This window comes from Pleurodeles waltl, chromosome 7, assembly GCF_031143425.1.
Source record: "Pleurodeles waltl isolate 20211129_DDA chromosome 7, aPleWal1.hap1.20221129, whole genome shotgun sequence".
NCBI classification, from domain to species: domain Eukaryota; kingdom Metazoa; phylum Chordata; class Amphibia; order Caudata; family Salamandridae; genus Pleurodeles; species Pleurodeles waltl.
In genome coordinates, this window is record NC_090446.1 from 508117360 (window position 1) to 508134169 (window position 16810).

At 45.0% G+C, this 16810-nt stretch overlaps 1 protein-coding gene across 1 annotated transcript in view; it reads left to right on the plus strand.

Moving 5' to 3' along the window:
* KAT8 (lysine acetyltransferase 8) overlaps window positions 1-16810 on the plus strand; it is a 564841-nt gene that overhangs the window by 360125 nt on the left and 187906 nt on the right. Inside the window, exon 8 of the mRNA XM_069244212.1 lies at window positions 254-347. Coding sequence (XP_069100313.1) covers window positions 254-347 — 94 coding nt within the window. The remainder of the gene's footprint in view (window positions 1-253; window positions 348-16810) is intronic.

Below are 16810 nucleotides of genomic sequence, written 5' to 3' on the forward strand. Positions count from 1 at the left end.
ATGGCACGTCCAGTTCAATTGGGCCAACTGGTGTCTCGTACTAGGTTCTGAATGTTAGGCCACTGGTTTCGGTTAGCTGCAGCCTGTTCCCTCCCTCCAGGTCATTGATTCTCCTTTACTGCAAGTTTTTTTGTTTTTCTTTCCCATTTTAGACAAAGGATCCATTACTGAAAAAGCTTGTTTGCATTCTCTTGCTGTCATTGTATTTTTCTTTCTGATATACCTATTTGCCATTTATTCTTATTTTAAACAGGAAAAAGAATCTCCAGATGGTAACAACGTAGCCTGCATCCTTACATTGCCTCCATACCAGAGACGAGGTTATGGCAAGTTCCTGATAGCTTTCAGTGAGTAGCATAAAGGGAGATGGGCTGATGAGAAAGGGGCACATCAGGAATAAAATGTATAACATTTAAGTAATGAGACATGGGATATGGGAACTGAGATGGTGCGACGATGACCGTGGTTGACTTAAGAGTGAACAGTATATGCAGCTGCTGTTTATTTTGACAGTCTTCATTAAGGACAACATTTCAGTCTCAAGCAAAACAAGAGGCAACAGTGACTTTGTTTAGCTGGACGTCCCTCCAGTTTTCTCATTTCAAATTGTATGTATTTTTGGTGCTCGTTCACTATAATACATCCTTTGCCAACATGTATAAACTGGAATCTGACAACAAAACCGGTTAATCTCAAAACAAAAAAAAATAGTGGAGCACACTATAACTCAATTATTTAACATCAAACTGTGAAATAGTATTTGTTATAGCCACATAAATAATTCCATAAAATGCACAGATAAAAAAGGAGATAAATGAAAAAATCAATACATAAACATATGGGTGTATACCTTTAAAGTTCTTATTGTCTTTACTGGTTTTATTTACAAAAGTGCTATAAATATTCAGTCATTTATATAACGTAATTGCTTATAAATATTCACAATCATAAATATATGCTCTCATGCAGATAAGTAATTATAAACAATTTAGAAAACATATCATTCATATAGAATGTCATTCAAAAGTGGGTGCTGATCTCAAACATTCAATCTTTGTAAATTCTCAACCAATGGATGTAGACTGTAAATTCTCAACCAATGGATGTAGACTTCAGTCGACATGTGTTTCGTCCCATTTCTGGACTTTCTCAAGGCTGATAGGGTGTCAACTTGAGAAAATATTATACAACCTTATATATATATATATATATATATATATATATATGTATGTATGTATGTATGTATGTATGTTCGATGGCATGTGTAGCTGCAGATACACATGCTTTGCACATCCCGCCATCTAGTGTTGGGCTCGGAGTGTTACAAGTTGTTTTTCTTCGAAGAAGTCTTTTCGAGTCACGAGATCGAGGGACTCCTCCCCTTTCGGCTCCATTGCGCATGGGCGTCGACTCCATCTTAGATTGTTTTCTTTCCGCCATCGGGTTCTGACGTGTTCCTTTTCGCTCCGCGTTTCGGTTCAGAAAGATAGTTAGAATCTCAGAAAATTCGACTGTATTGTTTGCGTTCGGTATCGGGTTAGTTACAACAGATCGACACCGAATTTTGAAGAGCTCCGGTGGCCCTTCGGGTTTTCGATCCCCCGTCAGGGCCTGGTGGGCCCGACCACGTGTCTCTTCAAGGCTAATGGAACAGACCCCATTCCGCTTCTGCCCCAAATGTCACAACAAGTATCCTTATACAGATCAGCACCTGGTCTGTAACTTGTGTTTGTCTCCAGAACACAAAGAAGATACTTGTGAAGCCTGTCGAGCGTTTCGGTCGAGGAAGACACTAAGAGACCGAAGAGCGAGAAGACTACAGATGGCATCGGCGCCGACAGGACAAAAACACTTGGAGGAGGAAGAAGAAACCTTCTCCATCGAGGATTCGGACTCGGACGAGGTCGATCCCGAACAGACGCCGAAAACCGTGAGTAAGACGTCGACACACAAAACTCACGGAAAGACCACTAAAGCCCAGGGGACGCCACTGCCAGCAGGCCATGGCTTAACCCGAAAAATAGGTGACCGAACATCGGCACCGAAAAAGGGCATGCATGTGTCGAAGGCATCCAACTCCGGTCGAGATACCGGCACAGAGCAGACTCTACCCCGAGACAGTGGGTCAGAGCAAGTTCGGCCCCGAGAGGGCGGCACCGAAACGAGTCAGCACCGAGAGACCGGAACACCGAAAATTAAAAAAGTGTCGTCGGAGCCGAAAAAGACTGCCGAAAAACTTTCCATACCGAAACATCTGGCCTCGGAACCGAAAACAAGTTCCTACACAGAGGAACAGTGACTGTCCTCACAAATGCAAGGACATAGGTTCGGACAAGAACTAGTCAATGGAGCCAGATTACACTCAGAGAAGGCTCCACATCCAAAAAGACACAGGGAAGATAAGTACTCTTCCCCCAATTCGGATGAAAAGAAAACTTGCCTTCCAAGAAAAAGACAAGCAGCCACAGGCAAAGGTGGCAAGACAAGTAACCCCGCCACCATCTCCACCACGCTCAACACAGACATCACCGGTAGCCACTCCACCACTGATGCAGTCCCCAACTCATACTGGAATGAGTCAGGATGATCCCGACGCATGGGATCTTTATGATGCGGCAGTATCAGGTAACAGCTCAGGCTGTTATCCAGCGAGACCGTCACCACCTAAGGACAGTACAGCCTACACACAGGTGGTGTCAAGAGCAGCGGCGTTTCATAATGTCACCCTGCATGCAGAGCCTATTGAGGATGACTTTTTATTTAACACACTATCCTCCACACATAGCCAATACCAAAGTCTCCCTATGCTACCTGGAATGCTAAAACACTCCAAACAGGTGTTTCAGGAGCCTGTGAAAGGCAGGGCCATAACTCCAAGGGTGGAGAAGAAATACAAGCCGCCACCAACAGACCCGGTATACATCACGCAGCAATTAACACCAGACTCTGTGGTAGTAGGGGCAGCTCGCAAGAGAGCGAACTCACACACCACCTCCAGACAAGGAGAGTCGCAAGTTGAACGCTGCGGGGAAAAGGGTTGCAGCACAAGTGGCCAACCAGTGGCGCATTGCCAACTCACAGGCATTGCTGGCGAGATATGATAGGGCTCATTGGGACGAATTGCAACATTTCATTGAACATTTGCCCAAAGAGTTCCAAAAAAGGGCACAACAAGTGGTGGAGGAAGGACAAAGTATCTCGAACAATCAGATACGCTCGGCAATGGATGCTGCAGATACAGCTTATAGAACAGTAAATACAGCAGTGACCATAAGGAGACACGCATGGCTGCGTACGTCAGGATTAAAGCCGGAAATACAACAAGCCGTGCTGAATATGCCATTTAACGGACAGCAGTTGTTTGGGCCTGAGGTGGACACTGCTATCGAAAAACTTAAAAAGGACACTGATAAGGCCAAAGCCATGGGCGCACTCTACTCCCCACAGAGCAGAGGCACATTTCGTAAAACACAGTTTCGAGGGGGGTTTCGGGGACAAAGCACAGAACCCACAACCTCACAAACAAGGCCCATTTATCAGAGCCAATATCAGCGGGGAAATGTTCGGGGACAATATAGAGGGGGCCAATTCCAAAAAAGTAGAGGAAAGTTCCAAAGTCCCAAAACTCCACAAAACAAGCAGTGACTTCAACGTCACAAATCCCCAACACTTAACACCTGTGGGGGGGAGACTAACCAAGTTCTACAAACAATGGGAGGAAATAACAACAGACACTTGGGTCCTAGCAATTATCCAGCATGGTTATTGCATAGAATTTCTCAAATTCCCTCCAAATGTCCCACCGAAAACACACAATATGTCAAAACACATGGATTTTCTACAACTAGAGGTCCAAGCGTTGTTGCCAAAAGATGTCTACATCAAATCAGATCACTTTCACATGGTGACATTACAGGACGTAATCCCATTGCTCAAACAAGACTACATGACAACACTAGACCTAAAGGATGCATACTTCCATATACCGATACATCCTTCACCCAGAAAGTACTTAAGGTTTGTATTCCAAGGGGTACATTACCAATTCAAAGTGTTGCTATTCGGGATAACAACTGCGCCAAGAGTTTTTACAAAATGCCTGGCAGTAGTAGCTGCTCATATCAGAAGGCAGCAAATACATGTGTTCCCGTACCTAGACAATTGGTTAATCAAAACCAACACGCAAGAACGGTGTTCACAACACACAAAGTATGTCATAGAAACCCTCCACAAACTAGGTTTCTCACTCAACTACACAAAGTCACAGCTTCAGCTGTGTCAAACACAGCAATACTTAGGGGCGACAATCAACACAACAAAAGGGATTGCCACTCCAAGTCCACAAAGGGTACAGGCATTTCACAATGTAATACATGCCATGTATCCAAAACAAAAGATACAAGTCAAGATGGTGATGAAACTACTAGACATGATGTCCTCATGCATAGCCATTGTCCCAAACGCAAGATTGCACATGCGGCCCTTACAACAGTGCCTAGCATCACAATGGTCACAGGCACAGGGTCAACTTCTAGATCTAGTGTTGATAGACCGCCAAACATACACCTCGCTTCAATGGTGGAACAATATACATTTATACCAAGGGCGGCCTTTCCAAGACCCAGTGCCTCAATACGTAATAATGACAGATGCCTCCATGATAGGGTGGGAAGCACACCTCAACCAACACAGCATCCAAGGACAATGGGACACTCAGCAGAGACAGTTTCACATAAATCACTTAGAACTACTGGCAGTATTTCTAGCGTTGAAAGCATTTCAACCCATAATAAGCCACAAACACATTCTTGTCAAAACAGACAACATGACAATGGTGTATTATCTGAACAAACAGGGAGGAACACACTCAACACAGTTGTGTCTCCTGGCACAGAGAATATGGCATTGGGCGATTCACAATCACATTCGCCTAATAGCACAGTTTATTCCAGGGATTCAGAATCAGTTAGCAGACAATCTCTCTCGGGATCACCAACAGATCCACGAATGGGAAATTCACCCCCAAATACTAAACACTTACTTCCAAAGATGGGGAACACCACAAATAGACCTATTTGCAACAAAAGAAAACACCAAATGCCTAAACTTCGCATCCAGGTACCCACAAGATCAGTCTCAGGGCAATGTGCTATGGATGAGTTGGTCAGGGATATTTGAATACGCTTTTCCCCATCTCCCACTCCTTCCGTATCTCGTAAACAAATTGAGTCAAAACAAACTCAAACTCATACTAATAGCACCAACCTGGGCAAGACAACCTTGGTACACAACACTACTAGACCTCTCGGTAGTGCCTCATATCAAACTTCCAAACAGACCAGATCTGTTAACTCAACACAAACAACAGATCAGACATCCAAATCCAGCATCACTGAATCTAGCAATTTGGCTCCTGAAGTCTTAGAATTCGGACATCTAGACCTTACACAGGAATGTATGGAAGTCATAAACCAACCGCACGACATTGCTATGCAAATAAGTGGAAAAGATTTGTTTATTATTGCCATAATAATCAAATTCAGCCATTACACGCATCTGCTAAAGACATCGTAAGCTACTTACTACATTTGCAAAAGTCAAAGCTAGCCTTTTCATCCATTAAAATACATTTTACCGCAATTTCAGCTTATCTGCAAATTACGCACTCAACTTCATTATTTAGGATCCCAGTCATAAAAGCATTTATGGAGGGCTTAAAAAGAATTATCCCACCAAGAACGCCACCAGTTCCTTAATGGAACCTCAACATTGTCTTAACACGACTCATGGGTCCACCTTTTGAACCCATGCACTCATGTGAGATGCAATACTTAACATGGAAAGTAGCATTTCTAATTGCCATCACATCTCTAAGAAGAGTAAGTGAGATACAAGCATTTACCATACAAGAACCCTTTATTCAGATACACAAGCATAAAGTAGTTTTACGAACAAATCCTAAGTTCTTACCAAAAGTCATATCACCGTTCCACTTGAATCAAAACAGTTGAACTACCAGTGTTCTTCCCAGAGCCAGATTCTGTAGCTGAAAGAGCACTACATACATTAGACATCAAAAGAGCGTTAATGTACTACATTGACAGAACAAAACAAATTCGGAAAACAAAACAATTGTTCGTTGCTTTCCAAAAACCTCATACAGAAAACCCAATATCCAAACAAGGCATTGCTAGATGGATAGTTAAATGCATTCAAACCTGTTATCTCAAAGCAAAAAGAGAACTGCCTATAACACCAAGGGCACACTCAACTAGAAAGAAAGGTGCTACCATGGCCTTTCGAGGAAACATTCCAATGACTGAAATATGTAAGGCAGCCACATGGTCTACGCCTCATACATTTACCAAGCACTACTGCGTGGATGTGTTAACAGCACAACAGGCCACAGTAGGACAAGCAGTACTACAAACTTTGTTTCAAACAACTTCAACTCCTACAGACTGAACCACCGCTTCTGGAGAGATAACTGCTTACTAGTCTATGCAAAGCATGTGTATCTGCAGCTACACATGCCATCGAACGGAAAATGTCACTTACCCAGTGTACATCTGTTCATGGCATGGGACTCTGCAGATTCACATGCGCCCACCCGCCTCCCCGGGAGCCTGTAGCCATTTGAAGTTGATCTTGAACATTTGTAAATTTGAAAATATATTGCTTTAAACCACATTATGTACATACATATTTACTCCATTGCATGGGCACTATTACTTAATACACAACTCCTACCTCACCCTCTGCGGGGAAAACAATCCAAGATGGAGTCGACGCCCATGCGCAATGGAGCCGAAAGGGGAGGAGTTCCTCGATCTCGTGACTCGAAAAGACTTCTTCGAAGAAAAACAACTTGTAACACTCCGAGCCCAACACTAGATGACGGGATGTGCAAAGCATGTGAATCTGCAGCGTCTCATGCCACGAACAGATGTACACTGGGTAAGTGACATTTTCCATACATATATATATATATGTATGTTCGGTGGCATGTGTAGCTGCAGATACACATGCTGTGCATTATCCTGCCATCTAGTGTTGGGCTCGGAGTGTTACAAGTTGGTTTTCTTCGAAGAAGTCTTTTCGAGTCACAAGACCGAGTGACTCCTTCCTTTCGGCTCCATTGCGCATGGGCGTCGACTCCATCTTAGATTGTTTTCTTTCCGCCATTGGGTTCGGACGTGTTCCTCTTTGCTCCATATTTCAAATCGGGAAAGTTAGCTAAATTATCGAAAATTCGACGGTATTGTTCATGTTTGGTACCGGGTTAGTGTTATTGTATCGGCACCGACAGCAAGAGCGCTCCGGCGGCCCTTCAGGGCTTCCGTTCTTCACCGGGGCCTGGTCGGCCCGACCACACCCATAGTCGAAGACTAATGGACCAGACCCCCTTCCGCTTCTGTCCGAAGTGTCAGTCGAAGTATCCCTATACAGACCAGCACCTGGTCTGTAATCTGTGTTTATCACCGTAACAAAGGGAGGATTCTTGCGAGGCTTGTCGAGCGCTTCGATCAAAAAAGACCCTACGAGATTGACGAGCAAGAAGACTGCAAATGGTGTCGACACCGAAAGAGCAACTCTACGTCGGAGAGGAGGAAAGCATTTCCATCCAGGGATCGGACTCAGACGAATCCGAAAGTGACCGAACCTCGACGGTGCAGTGAACAGTGAGTAAACCTGCCCCGTCCAAAACTCACACAAAGATCTTTAAGGCCAAGGGGACGCCTACAGGTCATGGCTTAACCCATCGAAAAGAAGGTGACCAAACATCGGCACCGAAAAAGGCCAAGGATTTGACGAAGACTTCCGACTCCGGTCGAGATTCCGGCACCAAACGTTCTCGACACCGTGAATTCGACTCACCCAAAGTGAGAAAAATATCATCAGAACCGAAAATGACTATATCTGAAACCTCGGTGCCGAAAAGAAGCTCTTACACGAAGAGCAAGGACTTTCCAGCCAAATGAAGGAAAGACATAGATTTGAGCAGGAATTAAGTATGGACGAACCGGACCATAAACAAAGGAGGTTGCATATCCAGAAAGAGACTGGAAAAATACAAACGCTACCTCCAATCAAATCTAAAAGGAAACTGGCATTTCAGGAGACAGAAATGCAGCCTAATTTGAAGCTGGTTAGAGACAAATCCCCACTACCACGGTTTTCACCACAACCGTCCCCACCGCACTCACCACAACTCTCTCCAGTGGGAACACCTCCAATGCAGTCACCCACACATACAGGGATGACACAGGATGATGTTGATGCATGGGACTTATATGATGCACCAGTATCAGATAACAGTCTGGATTGTTATCCAGCAAAGCCGTCACCTCTAGAGGACAGTACTGCATATACGCAGGTACTATGCAGGGCAGCTATGTTCCACAACATAGCAATGCACTCAGAGCCAATAGAGGATGATTTCCTGTTTAACACCTTAGCATCCACCCACGCTTCCTATCAGTCTGCCAATGCTCCCCGGTATGCTCAAACACGCAAAACAAGTATTCCAGGAGCCAGTTAAAGGAAGGGCTATCGCGCCTAGGGTTGAGAAGAAGTACAAACCTCCCCCAACAGATCCTGTGTTCATAACACAACAACTTACACCGGACTCAGTGGTTGTAGGAGCAGCAAGAAAGAGAGCAAACTCTCAATCGTCAGGAGACGCTCCACCGCCTGACAGAGAGAGCAGAAAGTTTGACGCAGCGGGCAAACGAGTGGCAGCTCAAGCAGCCAATCAATGGCGGATTGCTAATTCGCAAGCCCTACTTGCTCTATACGAAAGGCCACACTGGGACGAGATGCAACACATCATACAGCACTTGCCCAAAGAACACCAGAAAAGTGCCCAGCAGGTTATGGAAGAAGGACAGGCCATATCCAACAACCAGATAAGATCCGCACTAGACTCTGCAGACACGGCTGCACGAACGGTCAACACGGCGGTAACCATTCGCAGGCATGCATGGTTAAGAAGCTCAGGATTAAAGCCAGAGATCCAACAAGCAGTGTTGAACATGCCATTTAACCAAGAACAATTGTTTGGGCCGGAAGTGGACACAGCATGAGAAAAGTTAATAAAAAAAAAAAAAAGACACAGCCAAGGGCGCGTTCTACTCCCCACAAGTCAGAGGCACCTTTAGGAAACCACAATTCAGAGGAGGTTTTCGACAGCAAACACCAGAGCGTTCCACCTCTCAAACCAGACCCACCTATCAGGCACAATATCAAAGGGGAGGGTTTTGTGGTTCCTATAGAGGACAATTCCCGAGAGGAAGGGGAAAGTTCCAGGCAACCAAAACAAGCCAGACCAAACAGTGACTTAAATGTCTCAAAACTCCAACACTTATCACCAGTGGGGGGAGGCTAACCGCATATTTCCAAAACTGGACACATATTACCACAGACGCATGGGTCCTATCAATTATCCAACATGGTTATTGCATAGAATTCACAAATTTCCCACCAGATGTGCCACCAAGAGCACACAGTATGTCCAAACAACACTTAGACCTATTACAAATAGAAGTGCAAGCACTATTACAAAAACAAGCAATAGAGCTAGTACCCAACCATCAGAAAGGAACAGGCGTCTATTCACTATATTTCCTAATTCCAAAAAGGACAAAACATTAAGACCTATCTTAGATCTCAGAACACTGAATCTCTTCATCAAATCAGACCCATTTCCACATGCTAACACTTCAAGACGTGGTTCCCTTACTAAAAAAGGACTACATGTCAACATTAGATCTCAAGGATGCGTATTTCCACATGCCCATCCATCCATCTCACAGAAAATACTTAAGGTTTGTAATAAAAGGTGTGCACTATCAATTCAAAGTGGTACTGTTCGGGATAACAACGGCCCGAGAGTATTCACCAAATGCCTAGCAGTAGTAGCCGCTACCATAAGGAGACAGCACATGCACGTATTCCCATATTTAGACGACTGGCTAATAAAAACAAAGACTCAACAACAATGTCTTTTTCACACGCAATACGTCATAGAAACTCTACACAAACTAGGGTTCTCTATAAATTACCAGAAATCAAATCTGCAACCATCCCAAATACAACAATACTTGGGAGCAACACTCAACACACAAAGAGCAATTGCCACTCCAAGTCCAGAAAGGGTACAAGTGTTCCAAAATGTAACATCAAGCATACAGTCAAACCAACACTACCCAGTACGGTTTATAATGAAGCTTCTAGGCATGATGTCTTCATGCATAGCCATTGTCCCAAATGCACGGTTACACATGAGGCCCTTGCAACAGTGCCTAGCAAAACAATGGACACAAGCACAGGGTCAACTTCAAGATCTAGTGTTGATAGACCGCAAAACACACTTCTCGCTTCAATGGTGGAACCCTATAAATTTAAACAAAGGGCGGCCATTCCAAGACCCAGTGCCTCAAGCTGTTATCACAACAGATGCTTCCATAATAGGGTGGGGAGCATACCTCAACAAGCATAGCATACAGGGCCAATGGGACAATCAGCAAAAAAAAATTCACATAAATCATTTGGAACTGCTAGCAGTGTTTCTAGCATTAAAAGTATTTCAACCACTGGTAGCCCACAAACACATCCTTGACAAAACCGACAACATTACAACAATGTATTATCTCAACAAACAAGGGGGGACACACTCGTCACAACTGTGTCTCTTAGCACAAAGAATTTGGCATTGGGCAATTCACAATCACATTCGCCTGATAGCACAATACATACCAGGCATTCAGAATCAGTTAGCCGACAATCTCAGTCGAGACCACCAGCAAACTCACGAATGGGAAATTCACCCCCAGATCCTACAGGATCACTTCCACCGCTGGGGAACACCAAACATAGACCTATTCGCAACAAAATGCCAAAACTTTGCGTCCAGGTACCCACACCCTCAATCCAAGGGCAATGCACTATGGATGAGTTGGTCAGGGATATTTGCTTACGCTTTCCCCCTCCCCCACTCATTCCTTATCTTGCCAACAAACTAAGTCAAAACAAACTCAAACTTATACTCATTTCACCAATCTGGGCTCGCCAACCGTGGTACACAACACTGTTGGACTTATCGGTTGTACCCCACATCAAACTACCAAACATACCAGATCTGTTAACACAACACAAACAACAGATCATACACCCAATCCAGCATCGCTCAATCTAGCGATCTGGCTCCTGAAGTCTTAGAATTCAGACATTTATATCTTACACAAGAGTGTATGGAGGTCATTAAACAAGCAAGAAAACCAACAAGGCATTGTTACGCAAACAAATGGAAAAGATTTGTTTGCTACTGCCACACTAACCAGATCCAACCACTACATGCCTCCACTAAGGACATTGTAAGTTACTTATTACACTTTCAAAAGTCTAATCTAGCATTCTCTTCCATTAAAATACATCTCACTGCAATATCTGCCTATCTGCAGATTACTCATACAACATCGCTTTTTAGAATCCCAGTCATTAAAGCCTTTATGGAGGGACTAAAAAGAATCATACCCCCAAGGACACCACCAGTACCTTCGTGGAACCTTAATATTGTATTAACACGACTCATGGGCCTGCCATTCGAACCCATGCATTCTTGTGAAATGCAATATCTGACTTGGAAAGTAGCCTTTCTAATAGCTATCACATCACTTAGAAGAGTAAGTGAGATACAAGCATTTACTATTCAAGAACCCTTTATACAAATACATAAACATAAAGTGGTTCTCTGTACAAATCCGAAATTCTTACCAAAAGTCATATCACCAATTCCACCTAAACCAAACTGTGGAACTCCCAGTCTTCTTTCCGCAACCAGACTCAGAAGCCGAAAGAGCATTACATACATTAGACATAAAAAGAGCACTAATGTATTACATTGACAGAACGAAACAATTTTGTAAAACAAAACAATTGTTTGTAGCTTTCCAAAAACCTCATGCAGGTAATCCTATATCCAAACAAGGCATCGCCAGATGGATAGTTAAAATGTATTCAAACCTGCTATATTAAGGCAAAAAGAGATTTACCTATTACACCAAGAGCACATTCCACAAGGAAAAAAGGCGCCACAATGGCTTTCCTTGGGAATATACCTATGACAGAAATTTGTAAGGCAGCCACATGGTCTACGCCTCATACATTTACTAAGCATTACTGTGTAGATGTGTTAGCAAAGCAACAAGCCACAGTAGGACAGGCTATATTAAGAACATTATTTCAGACAACTTCGACTCCTACAGGCTAAACCACCGCTTTTTGGGGAGATTACTGCTTGGTAGTCTATGCACAGCATGTGTATCTGAAGCTACACATGCCACCGAACGGAAAATGTCTTTTACCCAGTGTACATCTGTTCGTGGCATGAGACGCTGCAGATTCACATGACACCTCCCCGGTAGCCTGTAGCCGTTCTTAGTTGAATGAAAATTGTAATTATGTAAATAAATATTATTTTGATACACATTAAGTACATACATAACTACTCCATTGCATGGGCACCTCTAGTATACTCACAACTCCTACCTCACCCTCTACGGGGAAAACAGTCTAAGATGGAGTCGATGCCCATGCGCAATGGAGCCGAAAGGGAGGAGTCACTCGGTCTTGTGACTCGGAAAGACTTCTTTGAAGAAAAACAACTTGTAACACTCCGAGCCCAACACTAGATGGCAGGATAATGCACAGCATGTGAATCTGCAGCGTCTCATGCCACGAACGGATGTACACTGGGTAAGTGACATTTTCCATATATATATATATATATATGGTAGTGCGCTAAACTGACTAGGGGACTTTCACTCCAAATTCCTTCAAGCAGCCATCAATGCTGATAAACAAAGTAGTGCCGCAGGGTTCTTCCCTGAGTCCAACACTATTCAGCATCAGTGTAGCCCCCCTCACGCAAATTGTTAAATCATGTATGTTTGAAATTATATTGTATGCTGCTGATACCCAAAATGTAATATCTTTCGGTAAATTGCTAAATGGATGACAAGCAGTTGTCTTCAATTAGATAGCGACAGCACTTTGATTCTGATTTTTTGAAATGCTCAAGAGCTCTGATCTAAGGACTTGTGGCTTGCAGAATTAGGGTCAGCCCCATTCCCAGGAAAGGTGGTAAAAAACACTGGCATAATTCTGGATCAGACAGTATTCATGAAAGATTAGGTTAGAGTCACCTGCTGCTCTTGTTTTGCCATATTGTGCCTTCTAAGGAAAGTCTTCTATTGGCTTCCGTCTGCTTCAAGGAAAACCCTAGTCCAGGCCTTGATAACGAGTCGCCTCGACTATGGGAATGCACTACTTGTTGTGGCAAATTACTCTATTGTCTAAACCCCAGGTAATGCAGAATTCTGCTGCCTGGCTGAGCGCCAACCTCTCTCTGAACTCCTCCTTTTTTCCCATCCTGACAGCTTTGCACTGGCTGTCAATCAGGAAGCATGCTATTTTTAATCTTTGTTGTCACACTCATAAGGTGCTAAACATCTCAGCACATTCTACCTGCACATCAGACCCCTCCCGACAGCTAGATCCACAAACAAATCTCTACTGTGGATGCCTTGTGTATGAACTTTAAGATAGAGGTTTAAATTCTTCTCATATCTGGCTCTTTTTAATTGGAATACATTTCCTTTGCAAATTTGCTGAAATGCACCTTCAGGTGCGAGTCCCGCTTTCAGCCCCAACATGTCCAGCTCTTTCTGGGCTCCATCCTAAATGCCATTACTTGGAGACCATACCCAAACAAGCAGAGAATAATCGCATTTCAACTGCTGCTGCCTCTCACAGTAAGGACTGTAATGAAACTGTTGGGTATGATGTCCTCAGACCCCATATGTACCCCCTCCAAGAGTGCTGTGCACAACAGTGATCACAAGCAGAGGGTCAATGGGATGATCTATGGTTGGTAAATGTCCATATTCTGTGCTCTCTCTTCAGTGATGTAGCAACAACCATCTGTTACCCAGGATTTTTTGAGACCCTCCTGCACAGGTGGCCATTTTCGACAGACTCATCACTCACTGCATGGGGCACACAACTTCAAGACATGACTGCAAGGCACCCGCTCCCCTCTCCACCAGGGTCGACACCTTAACTACTTTGAACTGATGGCCATCTGCCTAGCCCTCTATTCCTCCTACAGGCGTGTCAGCAACTAGATGATCCACATAAAGACCCCACCCCTCCCCTAGTTGTCTACACAAGAGATCTGGTACTAGACAATAGGCCACAGAACCAATCTCCTAGCAAACTTTTGAGGACCAGTTAAGCAGGACTCATGAACAAGTCCATGAGTGGAAGCTCTATCTGATCCCTCTGCGATACTTCCATTGGTGGGGAACCCCAACCGTCGACCTCTTAGCCATCCACGAAAACTCAATACTCAAACTTCACCCTCCGGTATCCACACCTGCAGTGCACTGTGTATGAATTGGTCATGAATATTTGCTTATGCTTTTGTGCCCGCCCCACTTGTCCCATATGTGGCGAGTAGGATGATGCAGTGTAGGTGTCCTTGAACCTCATCCTGGTAACCCCAATTTAAGCAGGACAGCCTGGTTATTTATATTCCAGGAGCTATAATCAGCCCCTAGATGAAGCTACAGATGGACTGAACCTTGTCACCCAATACATCTGGTATCTAGATCCAAGTAGGTTAAACTAGCTATCTGGCACCTGAGGTCTTAGTTTGGCTACCTAAACCTTCCTGATGACTGTATGCCTGAGGCACAGAGGCCCACTTACATGCACATGTTATGTTGCCAAGTGGAAGCGATTTGTCAACTACTGCATTTCCAAGCAACTAGATCCTTTCAGGATTTGCATATAGCTCCATATGCCTCCACTTAGCCACAGTAGTGGCATACATGCAGAACAGGGAACTCATCCCTTTTCAGGTTTCCTGTGGTTAGGGCGTTATTGGAGGCAGGGAGGCTTAAAAGGGTTATTACCCCTGTCAGACCTGGTTCAAGAGGACATGGGGGTAAGCAGTCGCTACTGGACTGCAACCATGAGTCCTTTTGTCACAGCTATCACGAGTCTTGCCCTTAATGCTCTGAAAACTGGGACAAGCACAACCAGTCACAGGCTTCTCAGGGAAGTGAGTGTGGAAGTACGTGAACTCAGTTAATCAGCATCCCTCCCTCCTCCTGCACCGCAGGGGGACAGAGGAGTGTCTAGCCGAGTTCTTCTCTTTATATAAAAGACTTTATTACACAGAAAACATTACATTCTACTACTCATACAGTAATGGAAGAATACCTAATTTACATTTATAAGTCTTTATGCTTCCAGGGACTTTTTACGACTAGCTCAGCTACCCCGCCACCTGTTCCTCCTGGTTCCTGTCACTTTCTGTGGGTTAACCCACATTCCTCAAACCGCCCTCCATGACTCGCCCTCTTCCAAGAGTTTGAGGTATTGCTTATGGGCACAGCTCATGCCCTCCATTTGATCTTGGATCTTAGCACCCAGTCTCTTGGGACTAGGCCCTTTTAGCCTGTTACCCATTAGGAGGAGCAGCACTGGGCCACATTCAGCACTCCCACACCGGTGGCAGGAGCGTCCTGATGACACACAGCAGTGTTAAAAGGAGATGAGTGGCAGGCTGCTGTGTGTTGCTTTAAGGGTCCCTGCAGAAGCGGAGGCTTCAGTCAGTGGCCCTCTTCCAAGCCAGTGGTGGTAGATCTCTGCTCACTGTGCGGGTCACTGGTGCACTCTAGTGAATATTTTGTCTTCCGTGTGGTGGTTGCCGGGTGCGATCATGGCTCACAGTGCATCAAAGCAACAACTTCTAGTCTTCACAAAGCACCTCTCCGATCACTTGGCCTTCAGGACTGGTCCCTGGCAGTCTGGCAGTGTTGCAGTCATGCAATGGGGCACAAGGGCCACAAGTAGGTCTTGTACCATATTCGGTCAGTCCTACAACTCTGGCACACAACTCCAGGTGCCATGGTAGCTATGACAGGGATAAATGATGATCTCACCATCTGGTCCATCAGTGCCACAATTCCTTCAGCTACTGAGTCTGTCAGACAGACCCTATGCCAGGCTCAATTAACACAGTTACTTTTATAATCAGCTTCTCTTGCACGGTTGATGCTTCCTACCCTTGCTCACAGATATAGGCCCTTACAGACCACCAGGGATAATGTGGCGGTATGACCGCCAACAGGCTGTCAGTACATACTGCCACAATATGAGATTGGCGGGTTGACTGCAGCCAACCCTCCACTTCTCCACTCCTACTGCCAAGTCGGTATAAGCTGCACGGCCGGAGGTGTCTATCTCTAGCCCGTAGGCCAGCATAGTACCGCCCAGGGCATTATGAGCCAGCCTCCCACCATGGTTTTCGTGGTGTTAGCAACACCACGAAAACCATGGTGGTAGGCATTACTGGTGACAAGGAGTTCCTTCCATGTCACCGGTAGGCACCCTCCCCACCCCCACTCTCCCAACAACACTCACCTGACACCCCCCACCCCCTCAGATCAAATACTCACCCCCCATACACGCAAACACCACACAACTGACCCCACAGCCACACATGCACACATCACCTGCCCCTCTACCCACTCCCGCTACAGTCACAGCGCCCCTCACACCACACACCCCTCCCCACATACACGAACACAGTCACCCCTTGGTCAAGGAGGTCTTCTGGCAGGGAAAGAGAAGGGTCACTGCCACCGCCAGCAGAACACCACCAGACTGTGTTACTGGCCATAATATGGCTGGCGGTGTTCTACTGGCGTGGCGGTGCTGGTGGTAGCAGCACCAGCTT